The 13187-nt window shown below is 41.0% G+C and overlaps 1 protein-coding gene across 5 annotated transcripts in view; it reads right to left on the minus strand.

Moving 5' to 3' along the window:
- Positions 1–13187, minus strand: part of slc12a8 (solute carrier family 12 member 8) — a 146738-nt gene that overhangs the window by 10465 nt on the left and 123086 nt on the right. For all 5 annotated transcript variants that reach the window (XM_073047535.1, XM_073047536.1, XM_073047533.1 and 2 more), the window contains 2 exons: positions 10317–10414; positions 1561–1678 (listed from right to left, as the gene is read on the minus strand). In XM_073047535.1, coding sequence (XP_072903636.1) covers positions 1561–1678; positions 10317–10414 — 216 coding nt within the window. The remainder of the gene's footprint in view (positions 1–1560; positions 1679–10316; positions 10415–13187) is intronic.

Genomic DNA, 13187 nt, shown 5'->3' on the forward strand with positions numbered 1-13187 from the left:
TACCCCTCACATCCCCCTTAAACCTATACCCTCTCACATTCAATGCATGCCCCCCACGAATAGAGATTTCAACCCAGGGAAGCAAATTCAAAAATCAAAGATTCAAAGTACCATTTATTATAAAAGCATGTATACATTATACATCCTTGAGATTTTTCTGGTTACAGGCAGCCACAATGCAAGAAACCCGAAAAAGCCCAATTTAAAAAAACACAAATCATGCAAACAATAAAAGCAAGCAACAGCATTCCAAACCACATTGAGTCCATAGACCTGAATCGCAGAGTGGCCAGAGTAGGCCCAAAGCCTCGGTCTCGAGCAAAGCTTGCAGGCACAGGGAGTGTAGCAGGGGAAGCAGACTCACAGACTCAGCACCATGGAGAGAAGAGTGAACATTGAGGGAGTGCGCAAAATCGGCCTGACCCTCACCTCCAGTCCCGTCACCCTGCCTCTCCAGTCTAATCTGGGCCAGCGTTTAAATCATTCAAACACAGGGCTGTGCCCCACAGGGCCCCAGCACAGGGCCTAGACCTCGTGACCAGTCCGAAGCCATTCTCCACCTCTCCAAATCAGCTTGGCTCTTACAGCAAACAACCTCGCACCCAGTTTTGGTGAACGGACACTAAAACTTCTCCACCTTAACTCCTCTTCGAATAGTTTGTTCCAACTCAGAAACCACTTTCAGAGTGTGAAATGCACCAGCATGTCTCTTCTTTCAAGCCAGCTCCACCTCCCCTCACCTCTTCATTGTTTTTGTAGTGATAGCTTACCACAATTTATCTCATAAGAAACGTTATTGATGATGTTTTTTGTCATATTTCTTGCCTTCTGAACTACCAGAAAGCTCTTGCACAACTTCAATGGTGCCATCTTAAATCAGAAGAGATAGTCTTTATCCACTCCGTCTGTGCCTCTCATAATCTTGGAAACCTCTGTCTGATCTCACCTCAGCCTCCGGCTATAGAAAAAACAACCCAAGTTTATCCAGCCTCTCGTGATAGCACACGCCCTCTAAACCAGGCAGCATCCTGGTAAACATCTTCGCACCCTCTCGAAAAACTCACATTCTTCCTATGGTGGAGCCGCCAGAACTGTATGTGATGCTTTACAGTACAGGTCTCCAGGGTTCATTTCCCACTGCGGCCTATAAGGAGGTTGTATGTTCTCCCCGTGACTGTGTGGGCTTCCTCCAGGTGCCCCAGCTTCCTCCCACAGTCCAAAGATGCAACAGTTGGTAGATTAATTGGTCATTGTAAATTGTCCCGTGATTAGACGAGGATTAAATTGGAGGATTGCTGGGCAGCGTGGCTCAAAGGGCCAGAAAGGCCTGTCCTGCAGTGTATCCCAATAAATAAATGGTCAGGAACATATATTGGGAATTCAAGCCTGCTTGAAACACAACTGCATCATTGTTTCCATTACAATTACAGTCTATTTCTAGGTTTAGAAGTTATGCTGAGAACACAACTTTCGTAATGTTTTCATGAGAAATTCAAAAATTTAAAAATAAATCTGTAATGCATTTCAAAATGATGCATGCAGGTTATTAAATATACTCACCCAGAGGGAGTCCTGGACTCATTTGTCCAATGTAAAAGTAGATGAATATTGCCACCGCAATATTAATTAAGGCATAAATCCAATGAATGACAAACATGACAAGTATAGATAATATTGCCTAAGAAAAAATAATTATATTAAACAGTTAAAAATGTAATAGTTTGACTTCAATATGCACAATGTATGTTTTACACATTCTGCTGATAAATATTTCCGTGGTATCATCAGTGCTTTCCACAAATCACTGAATTGTTACAGCACAAATAGCCTTTGGCCTATTGAGATTAAACTGGCCCCAGTACAGCAATCAAGTCAGTCCCATTCCCTGTTCTTTCCACCAACCTTTCACTTTTTTTTTTCCCTTCAAGCATCTATCCAATTCCATTTCCAACAAACTGTTTCTGTTTCCACAGCCCTTACAGGCCATACATGTATGTTCAAGACTACAAGAACTCATTCAGTCATAACCTTTGGCCTCATATCTCCTTGGTACCTTTTGCCCAGATTTTAAAATCTGGGCTCCCTGATCAGCTGATGGGAACAGCATCTCTCCATTTACCCTCCCTACAACTGCCCTGATATTTGGTGCCTCTATCAAATCTCCTTTCAGCCTTCTTTGCACTAAACCCTAGCTTCTAAATTCTAACATTCTAGCTGACCCTCATCACTGCAATTCTAGTTAGTCCATTCTGTACTCTATGATCTTAAAAGTAAAGTGAAATTTACTATCAGAGTACACATGTCATTACATGCAACCTTGAGATTCTTTTTCTTGCGGGCATACTCAGCAAGTCTCTAGGATAGTAACTGTAAAAAGGATCAAAGCAAGGACAAGAGCATAGAAAACAACAAACTGTGAAAATGCAAATATAAATTAAATAGCAACAAAATAATGAATGCATTATATATCAAGATAAAGAATCCTTAAAGTGATATCATTGGTTGTGGGAACATCTCAAGGGCCTCTTGGCTGAGGGTTAGGGACTATTCTTGAACATTTAATAAAGTTTGATGATCAGAATTGGAAGCAACACTCCAGTTATAGCCTAATCAGCAATTTAGACACATTTAGAATTACTTTTCACTTGGATTCTAATTTAGGAATTTAAGGCTTCCCAAAGCTTTACTGACCACTCTTTCAATATATCCAGCTATATTCAAGGATTTATGCATATACCCCAGGATTCTGACCAACACTCCCACTAATTCTTTTTTTAAGCTGCGTAGACCAACCCTTGCTCTGAGCAGGAAATTTTTACACAGCCTGAAAACTGCGTGGTACTTTAAATGTTTCTTTTGTAATATGCATACTATGAATTTTTAGACTGTATGAAAAATCACATACTTTTTATTTATTAATTGAAAGGTATAATGAAATACTGTACCACAAAGAAAGTCTTCCACAATTCATAAACTTTTAAACTTAGAGAACATGGCTCTTCAATCGGCCAGCAGTTTATTAACAATAAGCTAACAACTTCCATTCTGTGTTTATTGTTACAATTTGTAACAGTGTTGTTACTTAAAACACTGACAATGTAAACATGCTGAAGCTCTAAAATGCTTGAAAATAAAGGTTGTGGTATGCTTATTATTTAGAAAATTTATGCATTATCTTCATAATTAATTACAGGGTATTTCACAATTATATTAGTATAATTTCAAACGTATATTAACAGTATATAAAGGAAAATTCGAGCTGTGCCACAACAAAGGCTATGTGCACAGGACCATTTCTGTTCCTGCATGGCCGCACACCCATGCAGCTTAGAGAGAACAGTGATCCTGACCGACCTTAAGAGCAGTCAAGGCAGAATGTGATTTAAATAGAAACATGAAGGTGCAGGCACTCATACAAGTAATTTTATAATTTATTTAAGAACAAATTATCCACTTGATCCCCAAATTAAACAAAATGAAAGTCAGTGATGGAATTTATGCACAATGTAATGTCTTCTTTGTCATAAATATTCTGTAAGCAGCTCCGTGACCATGAAGAATCAGTCCAACATGCAAATTTTAGCACAGCTTTCACTATTTTTTATATATGTTTGGATAATAAAAAACATGTTTCTTTGGGGCTGGGTGTGTTACATCCCTCAATTCCATTCCGAATGCTCAGAAAGAGAACATTCCACTAGGATTAGACAATTTTCCTTGTCTAAGAGTTTAAGCTCTGAAGCCACTGCGCAGACAAATCAAAAATGGATTTGAAGCAATGTTATCACAAGAAAATAGAAGAAAACTATAACATGTTTTTTTTATGGGAATGGTAACCATATCAGATTTCTTACTATTTCCTTGTCACATTTTTACTCTATTTTGGCCAAGCATAAAAAGGCTCATATTTTGAAGCATCTAGTGTTACTGAAAGAAGTCAGTAGAAAGCAATGAAGGACTTCTGATGATGCAATTATTTTTAAGAATAATTAAGAATCATATAACTCTGAACCTGAATAGTCGCTACCCAGAGATAATCTTAAGTAATCCCTCAGGATCAAGAATACCTTGCTTCCACTCCTTTTGTTGTGGGTTCTGAGGAGGCAGGAAGGGAGATGATAAGATGGCACATTCTGTCTGCCCCTTGCGTGAGGCGTGCATGTGCATGCAATGCATAGCCATGAGATTTTCAATACCATCCTGAATACATCGTCTCTACCTTCAGTGCCATGGGCCAAAGTTTCCCAGGAGTCATTTGAATTATAGCAAAAAGGAAGAAGCTGTTCCTGATTTGTCGAGTGTGTGTCCTAAGGCTCCTGTACCTCCCACTTGATGGTAGCAGTGAGAACAAGGCAAAACCTGGGTGATGGGAGTCCTTAATGATGGATGCCTCCTTTCTGAGGCATCGCTCTTTGAAGATGTTCTAGATACTGCAGAGGATTATGCCCTGGCTGGAGCTGACTAAGTTTACAACTCTCTGCAGCTTATTTCGATCCGGTGCAATAGTACCCTCTCCATACCAAAGTTCAAAAGTTCAAAATTCAAGTTTGTAACCCAGCCAGTTAGAATATCCTCCATGGTCCAGCTGTAGAAATTTGCGAGTATCTTTGGTGACATACCAAATCTCCTCAAACTCCTAATGGAATAGAGACACTGTCATGCCTTCTGCCCTGAGAATCTGCATTTCTTCAACAGGGCTTTTGAACACAGAGATGAATTTTTTCTTCTATCTGCCCGGTAAGCTCCTCCATTAAGAAAGTTCAAAACATAATGGCTGTGACAAAACAATTTTAATTCAGATATCCAATATGCAGAACAAAGAACAAGTAACTGTACAACACAGTACAAGCCCATTAATCCAGAGTGTTGTGCTGCCCTTTTAACCTATTCCAAGATCCATCTAACCCACCCCTTCCCACATAGTTGTCCTCCATTTTTCTCCCATCCATGTATCTGTCTAAGAGACTCAAACACCTCTAATGTGTCTGCATTCCATGCACTTCCTGCTCTCTGTGTAAAAACCTACCTCTGATATCCCCTTATATCTTCTCCAATCACCTTAAAATTATGCCCTCTCATATTAGCCTTGGAAGAAAGTCACTAGCTATCCATTCTGTCTCTGCATGTATATTAGTTACACCATTTGTAAGGGAGTATTCTGGAGTTATGTGACTATAGCAGATAGTAATTCAAACAAGAACCAGGATTCAGTCTGTAAATGTAAATAAGATCAGAAAATTTGCAATTAGCCTTCAGGTTTTTTTGTAAATTGCAAGCAGAAGTGAAAACTATAGGCTGCTCACAGGCTAAGAGATTGGATATGCAAGAACCAAATTTCAAGACACTGGTGTATTGTTAATTGGCTTGCATCAAATCAGGTAACACAGGCTAAATTATTTGCACCATTGTGACTTGAGTGCAAGCTGGCAAACTAGACATAGGCCATCACTTAGCTTGTCAAATATGGTCATAGGTATAGGCCATCAATAGTTTTTGTGTACTTATCATATTTGTGTACTCGGCATCAACCCTGACAATATTAATTTTGGCCATCTGGCTTTCTATTGTCAAAACATTTTAAAATACTTGTGTGAATTAGTTTCTCCCAAAGGTATTTGAATCTTCAGAGGTGTCCTATCAATTACAAAGAGCTTCCACTATGTATCTCGAAGGAACCTTTTGTCAACCTGAAATACTGAAGTAAGCAATGTCATTGTTGAAATTGTATTGAACCACCCACTCAAAATACTAGAGGAACTCAGCAGGCCAGGCAGCATCTATGGAAAAAGGTACAGTCGACGTTTTGTCCTGAAACTCTTTTCCATAGATGCTGCCTGGCCTGCTGAGTTCCTCCAGCGTTTTGTGTGTGTTGCTCAGATTTCCAGCATCTGCAGATTTTCTCTTGTTTGTGAACCACCCGCTGTTACCTTTGATCTGAAGGGTATAAAATGTGATGTGCCTTTAGGTTTGTGAGCCTCTGCCATGAGTGCATCCACAATGATGCTCGCTTGTTGTGCTGAATGAAGATTTCTACAGCACCGGTCGTTCTGGCGACTTTGATCACGATCACAACACCAATCAGCCCAGCATGTGGCTGTCACCGGCCTGATAGTGTTGATCACACTGCTACTGAAAATCATGGCAAAGGCTCGGGAAATATGCTGGAAAAACACCAGAACATGGAAGGGCCAAAGGTCTCAATTTGACGTGATTCTGGATGCTCATTGAATGAGGTGGAGGACAAGCAGAATCCTCTAGAGGCAGAGGCCCAGCAGAGTGTCCAAGTCCATACTGATGAGACAGTGGGAAGTGGTTGTCTTCAAAACTCATTGCCACAAAGAGATGAATGGAATGCTACACGATATCTAATGACCCTACATGTGTTGTGCACCAGCCCAGCATTTCATTCCATGTAATTAAAGGCAAATTACCTTTAAATCATGACTCCTACCGAATGATAACATGCCTCAACACATCCTCACATGGATATAACCTTCCTAACCCTTTGATTCACATCTCACAGCTTGATCACACTTCCCCTTATTCAGCTACAATGTGCACAGCACCAAGACATTTCCAAAACAGCCTTGGCCCTCCTTTTGAATGAGAAGGTGGACTAAACAGAGTAAGCAAAATCAGAGTACTGATGGAAAGGCATGTGTCCATCAGTTCAGCAACTAGGTGGAGAGAAGTGGCTGTCAGAATCAGGTTCAACATCCCTGGCATATTTTGTGAAATTCGTTGTTATGTGACAAAACAGAAATTATATATATATATATAAAAAAATGAGGTAGTGTTCATGGGTTCAATGTCCATTTAGAAATCGTATGGCAGAGGGGAAGAAGCTGTTGCTGAATCGCTTCTGTAACTCCTTCCTGATGGTGAAAATGAGAAGAAGGCATGGCCTGGGTGACAGGGGTCCTTAATAATGGATGCTGCCTTTCTGAGGCCCTGCTCCTTGAAGATGTCTTGAATACTACAGAGGCTAGTACCCAAGATGGAGCTGACTAATTTTACAACTTTCAGTCTCTTCCTTCGGTCCTATGCAGTAGCCACCGCACCGCCCCCACACATACCAGACAGTGATGCAGCCAGTCAGAATGCTTTCAAAAGTACATCTATAGATGTTTACTGTATACATCTATAGATGACAAACCAAATCTCTTCAAATTCCAAATGAAGTTTAGCTGCTGTCTTACCTTCTTTATAGCTGCATCAATATGCTAGGACCAGGTTAGATCCTCAGAGATCTTAATACCCTGGGACTTGAAATTGTTCACTCTTTCCACTTCTAATAATTCTATGAGGATTGGTTCATGTTCCCTCATCTTACCCTTCCTGAACTCCACAATCAGCTCTTTCTTCTTACTGACATTGAGTGCAAGGCTGCTGTTGTGACTCCATTCAACTAGCTGGTATATCTTGCTCTTGTACGTCCTGTCATCTCTATCTGAGATTCTACCAACAATTGTTGTAGCATCAGGAAATTTATAGATGGCATTTGAGCTATACTTAGCCACACAGTCATGGGTATAGAGGGAGTAGAGCAATGGGCTAAGCACACACCCCTGAGGTGCACTGGTGTTGATTGTCAGCGAGAAGGAGATATTATCTCCAATCTGCACGGACTGTAGCCTTCTGGTTAGGAAGTTTAGTTTTGAATTGCAGAGGCCCAGGTTCTGAGCTTATTGATCAGGACTGTATAAATGATGGTGTTAAACAGTGAGCATCCTAACATATGTGTTTGTATTGTCCAGGTGGTCTAAAGCCGTGTGGAGAGCCATTGAGATTGCATCTGCTGTTGACCTATTGTGGCAATAGGCAAATTGCAATGGGTCCAGGTCCTTGCAGGAATTCATTCTAGCCATGACCAACCTCTCAAGGCATTTCATCACTGTAGATGTGAATGTTACTGGACGACAGTCATTAAGGCAGCTCACACTACTCTTCTTAGGCACTGGTATAATTGTTGCCTTTTTGAAGCAGGTGGGAACTTCTGACTGTAGCAATTTGAGGTTGAAAATGTCCTTGAATATGCCCGCCAGCTGGTTGGCACAAGTGTTTAGAGCCTTATTAGGGCCTGCTGCTTTGTGAGGGTTCATACTCCTGAAAGACAGCCTGATATCAGCCTCTGAGACAAAGTTCACAGGGTCACCGGGTTCACAGCTGTAATTATATTCTCCCTTTCAAAGTGGCGTAAAAGGCATTGAGCTCACCTGGTGGTGAAGCATCACTGCCATTCATGCTATTGGGTTTCACTCTGTAGTGTAATATCCTGCAAACCCTGCCAGAGTCGATGTGCATCAAATACCACCTCCAATCTTGCTCAGAATTGTTTATTCACTCTTGAAGTAGCCTTCAGCAAGTCATACCTGGTTTTCTTGTACAGATCTGGGTCTCCTGACTTAAGTGCCACAGAATCTTCAAATCTGGATGAGTATGCTGCAGTTGTTACTGACTTCATTAAAATCTGTGTGGATGAGTGTGTGCCCACTAAAACTTGCTGTACAATCCCAAACCAAAGCCACAAGTGAACCAGGAGGTATGTCGTCTGCTGAGGGCTGGATCTGTGTACATTAAGAGGAGTTGACCATGAGGCATACACCCCTACCTCTGTTTTGAGAGACTTGACAGTCCTATCCTGATGGTGTATAGCGAATCTGTCAATCTGAATCACTGTGTCCAGTACAGAAGAGGTTAACCGAGATTCAGCGAAACAAAGGAAGCAAGTGGTCCTAAAGCCCCTCTGATACAGCACCCTATCTCTGAGATCTTCCATTTTATTTACTGGAGACTTTATGCTTGCCAGCAAGATAGTCAGTATTGGGAGTCAAAAACCCCATTTTCTTCAACGCACCTGTATCCCTGATCAGCAGCCAGGCTTCTTCCGAGGAGCCCGGTGAGAAGTACAGCTACAATCGGTATTGCTTCTGTCCGTTTCAAGCAGCGATAGGTTGTTGACTGAGAGAATGATGGAAACTGCATCACTGACAGCACGTATAAAGGGTTTAAATCAGGGGCTCCCAACTTTTTTTATGAAATGGACTCTGATCATTAACCAAGGGGTCCGCAGACCCCAGGTTGTGAACCCCGGTCTAGATGAACACTAGCATTGCTTAGAGATTGAGGATACTGGTCCAAGTCACAGAGCCATAGAAAAGTTCAGCATAGAAACTGGACCTTCAGCCCATTTTAAACTGCCTACTCCCAATGAGTTAACATGGAAGTCTGCCTGCTGAGTGGCATGGATATTGGGCTGAATGGCCTGTTTCAATGCTGCTTGATTCTATGACTCGACCTGACCAGGTCCTAGTTGCTGAGCAGGAGAGTGAAGGCAATTGGACACAGGCGTTCACAGGCACCAATCAGGAGACTGGCAGTTTGCGCATTATACACACATATGATGAGTCACCAGGCATGAGCAACGAGCAGCCAGAACAGGCCACATGCCAACACGCCAACACTGCAGCTGGTCAGGTTGAACAGGTGTGTTTTACCTCAGGACTTAGATGGAGACTGCAATGCAGTAACCTACAGACAGATGCTTTTCAAAGGCACATCAAGGTGCCCGGGGCATCAGCAGATCATCCTGTGAATTGTCCGATGAGAAGACCAGCTCCAACCACGCACACGGTTTTGTGCAGAACACGGTGGTCAGTCTTGCCCACAGGGGAATGGCCATATCAGACTCACTACAATGGACAGTCCCTCAGTCTCTACTGGGGTCACAAGAACAAAAGTCAGCAGACATACTATGAATTCAAACTGTTGCCATTATTTATAAATTTATGACAAGGCAAGGCCAAATAGCTAATTGTAATAAAGTTAATAAAGCACAAAACTATCATCTTAATCAGGGCTGCTTCAAATTGAGATTGCCAAGGCACTCTAAGCCACTAATCCCCAAAACTAATTTACACTTCTTTCGTAAATGACTTGTATGTAAACAGATCACTTGATCATGTAAACACTCGGGAGGTTGTAAAATACAGGCTCAGGCAACTATTAATCTCTGTAACTCATTATAGTTTTTTGTTTTCAAATTTCTCTGCAAAGGAATAGGGCTGACAAAATTGCTCCACTGGGAGTCAGAACAGACTTGATGGGACAAATGGCTTCCTTTAGTGCTGTGAAAATCACCAGTTTCCAAGGATTATAATTGCTGACTTTGTAACATGCATCAACGTTCAACAAGTGAGCTTATATTCTAGTCAGACTATTGCATCAAGTCCACTGTAAACAGGAAATCGTGCCTTTCAGAAAAGTGAAGTGTTCATAGGAACTGTTATTAATGTACAATAAACTCTGTTACTTACACCGATAAATGAGACCCAGCCATTGCAGAACTTGGAATAAAATGACCTTGACATTGTGTAAATTTCTGCTTCCTGAGACTTTTGCCTTTCAATGGAACCTGCAGATGGGGATTAATAACACAAAGACAATGCTTCAAAAAAGTTCATTTATGACAAGATTTAACCTTAGTAACCCTAATTCAACTGCAGCATGACTTTCAGTATGATGAGCACAATGCTTACATTTACCAAACCAGACCATCTCTCGTTAATCACCAGTAAAGAAGAGTCATAAACTACAATTCAAATTTCAGTTGTAAGATTGCCAAACAGTTCACAAAAGTAAGCATTTTACTTTAACTTCAACATGGAATATGTTTTATTATTTGCTAATTTATTTGTGGTAATATTCCCTTATATGTTGTGTGTGAGTTATATGTACTGAGTTGTGCACCTTGGTTCAGAGGTTTCATTTGGTGGTATACATGAATATAGTTGAATGACAATAAACCTGAACTTGAAAATTTCTAAATTATAATTGCATTGATGCCTCCTTTTCCTAACACAGTCACCAAATCAATGGAAATGATTTGAACTGTGTACCTCACACGCTGGGACCCATATATTTCATCTCTTTATCAGAAAGATTGATTCTGTACATGAGCACACTAAACAGAGACAAATGTGAAATTGTGGTATTAAGAATGGTATTACGACCACTGTTGACAGTTATTATTGATTATTAATGCTGCAAGTCTGATGTACTGATCTACTGGGAGCTGGATGGCCTCAGACGTATCGAGTACTAGGCCTCAAGCCACTGTGTTGCCCAGGAGAGAGGTGTCAGAGTCAGTGCCATTCACCGGAGGCAGTGTGACACGGTGCACCAGCTAGAGATGGTGCTGCCCCTCAGTGCATGCTTGGTAGAAGACAAGCTGTATTGTGCTCAATTGCAATATTCATGGACTCGGGTCTTGGATGATTTTTTTTTGTGTGACTGTGCTGATAACTTATATGTGCTTCTGAGCTTATATGTGTCTTGTGCTGTGTGTGGCTATCTTATCCAGGTAACATCCTCATGAACCTTTATTGCACCCTCTCTAGTTTAATGTGGTCCTACCTATGGTGGGATGAACAGAAATGTAAACAGCCCTCCAAGTGCAACCAGACTAACAGCTTGCACAGTTGTAACGTGACATTTTAACTCTCATACCCAGTGCTTCAGTGGATGAATGCACGCATGCTGGAGTTTGTGACTTACTGACAGATTTGAAAGAGTAAATCTATCAGCTTACACGCCTGGCGGAACCCCTCAGAGATTTACCAGCATTACAGAGGATCTGGGACCCCATTACTTTTGTAGGCATTTTAGTACAAAGATTTAGGAAGCAAGGAGGAAGGTGCATTAGTTTCCAATAAATCACTTCAATATCCTTCAATATTGTTATTATTCTTGCAAAAAATTTTCTTGAATGCTATAATTTTTTAATTATTTACTTCACGTTTAACAGTTTTCAACTGAATTATTTTTAAGTGTATCAAAAACATCTATTAAAGTAAATGAGAGGTGATATAGCCAATAAAGACACACACCCACTTTACCAGCTGTTAAAAGGTGTAAGGGGTCACCTGGGAGTAGGAGATCGCCACTGCACTGTCCAGACACCACATTGTTAGGCTCTGGAGTGCATGGGTTGTGGAGAGGATCTGATTCTGGAGCAGGTAGGCATGGGGGAGCAAAGGCCATGGTCACCATTTCTGGTGCAGGGTGAGAGAGAATTACAGCAATACAATGTAGCCACGGCTTTGCACTCTGATCTTGCATGTTTTCAGAAATTTATATTAGAACATGCAAGCAATCCAATCCTGGTGTGAATATACAACACATACGATATTCGATATCCAGACAACACTGGAATTACTATACAATAAGTAGAAAATTTACCTCTCTCCCTATCCACAAGGTAGGCAATTGTAACGCCGACATCATATATTGGCTGATCTCAGAAGATGTGAGAGTTACAGGTGCAGAACTAAAACAATAAATTCCATTGATCAGACATTTCATGGACCACATGGCTCAGTTTGAGCCACTAAATGACTGAGGTCTCATGTGGCTGCTAAAGGTGGAAGTCAATCTACACACGACAAACATGGAACTTCTCTGATGTTTGAACATCTTTCCTCCTCAAAGCAAGAGTCAACGTGAATGAACTTGTCTGGGATCTCACCATCTATCTTTCTATCAATGCCTAAAGGAGATTACGGCATTCAAAATGCATTGTTCATTGTTTTCACAAACTTACTCAATTGCTCATTTATTCTTTTTTTTGCAAATCTAGATTAAAATAAGTAAGCAATCCAACCCTGGGGTGTAAACATAACATATGCTACCCTTATCCAATTTCCAAACAACACTGATGTCTGTGGCTTACTAACAGATCTGAATGTTGAATGTGTCTCAGTTCACACCACTACTGAACTCTGCAGAATCTTTTTGCAAGTCTTTTCTTTTCATTTTCACTATGTTCGTTCTCTCTTGTTCTCTCTCTCTCTCTCTCTCTCTCTCTCTCTCTCTCTCTCTCTCTAGAGATAAATATCTTTGTGTGGTTGTGTTTTTACTAACATTCTATATAGATAGATAGATACTTTATTGATCCCAAAGGAAATTACAGTACAGTACATGTGATTGTATATGAGGGGACTGGGCCTCAAAGCCACAGTGTTACCTGACAGGCATCAAGAGCAGTCGACAGATGCAGATACGTGCATATTCTGTGTCGTTGTATTTTACTGATATTCTATATGGGCTTTTTGTTCTGTACATGCAAGAATTTGGCTGCAAGCCACAGTGTCATCGGGGGTGGGGGAGGGTGAGGTGGGCATTGGAAC

Source organism: Hemitrygon akajei, chromosome 5 (assembly GCF_048418815.1).
Source record: "Hemitrygon akajei chromosome 5, sHemAka1.3, whole genome shotgun sequence".
Taxonomy (NCBI): Eukaryota; Metazoa; Chordata; class Chondrichthyes; order Myliobatiformes; family Dasyatidae; genus Hemitrygon; species Hemitrygon akajei.